The 4,132-nt window shown below is 37.8% G+C and overlaps 1 protein-coding gene across 1 annotated transcript; it reads right to left on the bottom strand.

Annotated features, from left to right (window-relative positions):
• Positions 1–254: 254 nt before the first annotated feature.
• LOC140122922 (serine/threonine-protein kinase SBK1-like) lies at positions 255–2,104 on the bottom strand. The gene is made up of 3 exons (XM_072144165.1): positions 1,990–2,104; positions 1,357–1,559; positions 255–1,028 (listed from the first exon to the last, which is right to left on the bottom strand). Exons 1-3 carry the CDS (start codon positions 2,102–2,104, stop codon positions 255–257), a joined length of 1,092 nt encoding a protein of 363 aa, XP_072000266.1.
• Between the last annotated feature and the right edge of the window lie 2,028 nt (positions 2,105–4,132).

Genomic DNA, 4,132 nt, shown 5'->3' with positions numbered 1-4,132 from the left:
AACCTAATAATACCTCAAAGCTTAAAAAAACCACTGAAGTAAAATGTGCAACGACCAGAAACCGTTACCATTTCTCTATTCATTTCCAATAATTGACCACATTTACACATTTAGTATTATAAACCTCCATCCTCCCTCCTTACTCAATGCATCTCACATTCGAAGTGGTAACACTTACTCAGGGTAATAGCGAAATACTACTTACCTTATTAGGTTCCTCTACGAAGCTTTGGTCACCAGTCCTCAACTTACATCTACGTGACCTCCACTTCACATCCCAAAGCCAGACTGGTGTCATCCACAAGAAACATCACCGTTGTTTGCCTGGGGCTGCTGGTGGACTCATTGGTGGCTTCATCAACTATGATGCATTCTATGTCCCCATGATTTTCCACTATTATATACTCATCCTCTGCTTCTATGATAATAATCTCACCATTATATTCCTGAATATCATCTTCTGCAATTGATAATTGAAAAGCTTCATCCGGAATTTCTTCTACTCCCCATGGAATTTCGGCATACGTTGGGACACTAAGAAGACTCCTGGCATTGGGATCCTGGCAAAGCAGCACATGAAAAAGTTCCTGGGCTGCCCCGTTGAAATTTTCCCAATGCTTCGGAGGTGGAACATGATCCACACCATTTTGCCAACAAACAAATTTCCTAAAAAGTTGATCCTGCTCGACCGCTCTTCTCCACGGAAAATTTCCAGAAAATGCGACAAACAACAAAACACCCAAGGCAAATATATCCACGCTTGCATCGTTAGTTATGGTTTCCGTAGGTCTTAAATTACAAAGCTCCGGCGACATGTAGGGAATTATGGGGGACATAAATGGAACAGGAGTTCCCACCTGCTGGGTCAAGCCAAAGTCACTCAGCTTGACCTGGTGACATTCCTTGTCCATTAATAAGACATTGTCAGGCTTGAGGTCTCTGTGCACCAGTTGTTTGCTGTGCATGAACTCCAGAGCTCCGCACAGCTGTAGTGCACAGCGCCGCACCATCACCTCTGGAATCCCGACCTAGAAAAGAAGATATTATTAGACGTGTGCATTATGTAAATAATAAAATATGTAACTATAAATTTATCAAATCTTAGCTTAAGTCCACATCAGTTGTCTCCAGCCTGTGGCCCTCTGGTTGCTGTAAAACCACTACTCCTAAAATTTCATGACCTCTGCATTAACTGCAGGACTACAGGTTATATATCACTGATCTAATAATATAAAACCTCTTTAGGAATAAGTAACCAAACCAATCATGACCACATTTCATTGAATTCATTTTAACATTTTTTTTTCTAAATTCCAAAAACATTATTTTTTCCATAATTTCATCTGAGATACTTACATCACGCTGGATGAGAGCGCAGAGGGTTCCTGCAGGAGCCAAATCCTGGGCCAGCACATAGTGGTCCACACAGTCCACAATGGAGGAATGCGTGAAGATGATCCCATGGTAGCTGGACAGGAAGATGGAGGTACAAAGCTCCTGTAGGAAGGAGGTCCTCTTTGTTTTGCTCTTTTCCATCATTTTGAGGGCAACCATTTTACCTGATAAGAAGAAAATATATTTTATCATTAAAATTCTAGATTATTTGGGAATGATATTTAAATTGAAGGGGCGGTCTTCTAGCTTCATGCAATCTATTATAGAGTTTTTATTGAGGAGAGCAGGGATTCTTTTTTTCAAGGCGCTCATCCTTCTCATAAAGAATAATTACTCTTCATAGCGTAGACAACATGTAATGCAAAGCAGAATGGTTATTCCAAATATAGGACCCTTCAAATAGGATTTGGAAGTCAAAAGGCTCTAACTCCCATTGGCAAAGAAAATAATGAATTCTATAACATGAAAACCACCATCTAAAGAACTTTCAGAAATGTTACACATTCCTAAAGGCAAAAAACTAAACTTCTAAAAATATTACAGATTATTCACTGAACTGTATCTTTTTATAGACCTTTCATACTGGGTATTTACCTGTTGCCCTCTCACGTGCCTTGACCACTTGACCGTAGGTTCCTTGTCCCAGATACTCCAGGAACTGGAAATTCTTTTCGGAAATCTTCTGCACATCAAAGTTGCAGAATTCCATGGTGGATTTGTAGAGGGTTTTATCCGGATAGTGACTGGACAATGATAATTCAAGAAGGTCTCCAAGAAGTTGGATTTGTCTTTATGGGTCACAGGAGAATAAATCTCTTGCAGGGTCAGTTCTGTAGAAGATCTAGAAGAGGATCCAGTTTCCAAAAACTGACTGCTATCCAAGAGGTCCATCTGTCCTTTATAGGGAAACTATGACTAATAGTTGATGTCCCTCCCCTTCCATAGGTAATGGAGTGTAAATGACCCTCTTATCATATGCAAATACAGATTTCACCTGGATGTTGATGTGATTATTTGTGACATTTGGATCTATTAACATATTATTGTTCTTCTGTACAACACAACAAACCTTTTCTATATGTAATGTTTATGGCTTTGTTTTGCCAGTTTCACTGGATAAAATGGAGTTGACATCTGATGGAAGTTGCATAATATTCTCTGGAAACAGAGTGGATTCTATGTAGACATTTACCAGTAGATAGAATTATTCTGAATGTTGTCCTTTACTATTGGGAGATAAATTAATTTCTAGTATTGAGTGATGAAGTTGCCATTATAAATATATATAACAAAGAACAGTTGTAACTGCTGGTGGATCCCATCAATCCCTAGTATTTAGTACAGGACAGACATTGTGGGGGAGATTATGAGGTCTCTATAACTTCTAGCCATGTTTATTCTCTTTCTGCTGACCATCACTCTGAGGTCACATATACAGTCTCTATGGAGTTGGTTGCTCTGCTTAACCTGCCGATGGCCAAAGTTCCCTGCCGCACCGTGACCCTGCATAACAGAAGTCATTGGGGTTGTAAGCTAGACGCAATTTGTGTAGCCAGATCACGGTCCCATTTATGGTCGGTTAGATTTTTTTTTTTACTTTAGTTTGGCAAATTGTTTAATAAATATTATCTTTTCTGAAATTTACAGATTTTATGTAGGGTCAATTTTGGCTTTTTTTTTTTTTTTGTGTAAACATGTTTGGTCATATTTCATGTAGTTGTTGGGTCTGTGTCTGGGTATTTGTACTGGGATAGTATAGTCATGTATACAGTATCTTGGACAGGAGGAACATATCATGTGGTGCCATCTTTCCGCACCAGGAGGATCCTTTCTTTCATGACGGATTTTTTTATTTTATTTTTTTTAAATTTGTGTTAGTTACCCAATACTGCGATGCAGAGGTATAATGTCCTGCCATATGGAAAGAAATATCATGTTATAATGCTGGAATACATAACAATAATGGTTCGGAGACCTTCATGTTGTAGTAGGAGATGTGGCTAAACATTTGTAGTATCTTTTATATACAGTTTCTAGAGATTGCATGATGATATAATTCGAGAATAAATCTATACAAATTCCATTCCAACGTGATGTATATAAGGAGAGGAGCAGATAAGGTGTTCTGTGCCTCTACAAATCTAAAAGTATTGCTGATGATCTGGTGCCCCCTGTGTATGAATCCCACCTGATCTGCTTCTTAATCATCAAATTAAAGTCCTTGAAGAGATTATTATTTATTTGTAAGTGTTTTTTTTTTTTTTTTTTTTTTTTGTTCTGTGGAGATATAATGTGTTATCATAGTTTTGTGTTTATTTATAATGACCAAAAACTGTTTTTAAAGTTTCATAAATTATATTGTCTTTGTAGATGTTAAATATTCAATAAAGTTTTTCTTCGCCTTGTTGGTTGTTTTAGAGAGAGTCAAATTTTAATAGGATGGTATTAGGGCGGCAGAAGCTTCTATAAAGTTGCTAATGACTCATCACCAAGACCTTGGCCATTCATGGAGACCCCATTGTTATTGAATGAGACGGACTAAGGAGCTGATCAGGGAACAAGGGATCAGGGAGTAGCCACCTCAGGATTGTTTATAGTGTTAGGAAAATGCTAATATAATTTGTCTAAAACTTTTGGTGTCTCTCATTTTACTGATTTAGACCCAAACAAATACTTTACCCATGTTTTATAGTGAAATAAACATTTCGTATTCAGACATTGTGTGGAGTTCACAATC

The sequence above is a fragment of the Engystomops pustulosus genome, chromosome 3 (assembly GCF_040894005.1).
Source record: "Engystomops pustulosus chromosome 3, aEngPut4.maternal, whole genome shotgun sequence".
Lineage (NCBI taxonomy): Eukaryota > Metazoa > Chordata > Amphibia > Anura > Leptodactylidae > Engystomops > Engystomops pustulosus.
This window is presented reverse-complemented; position numbering and strand designations above follow the sequence as displayed.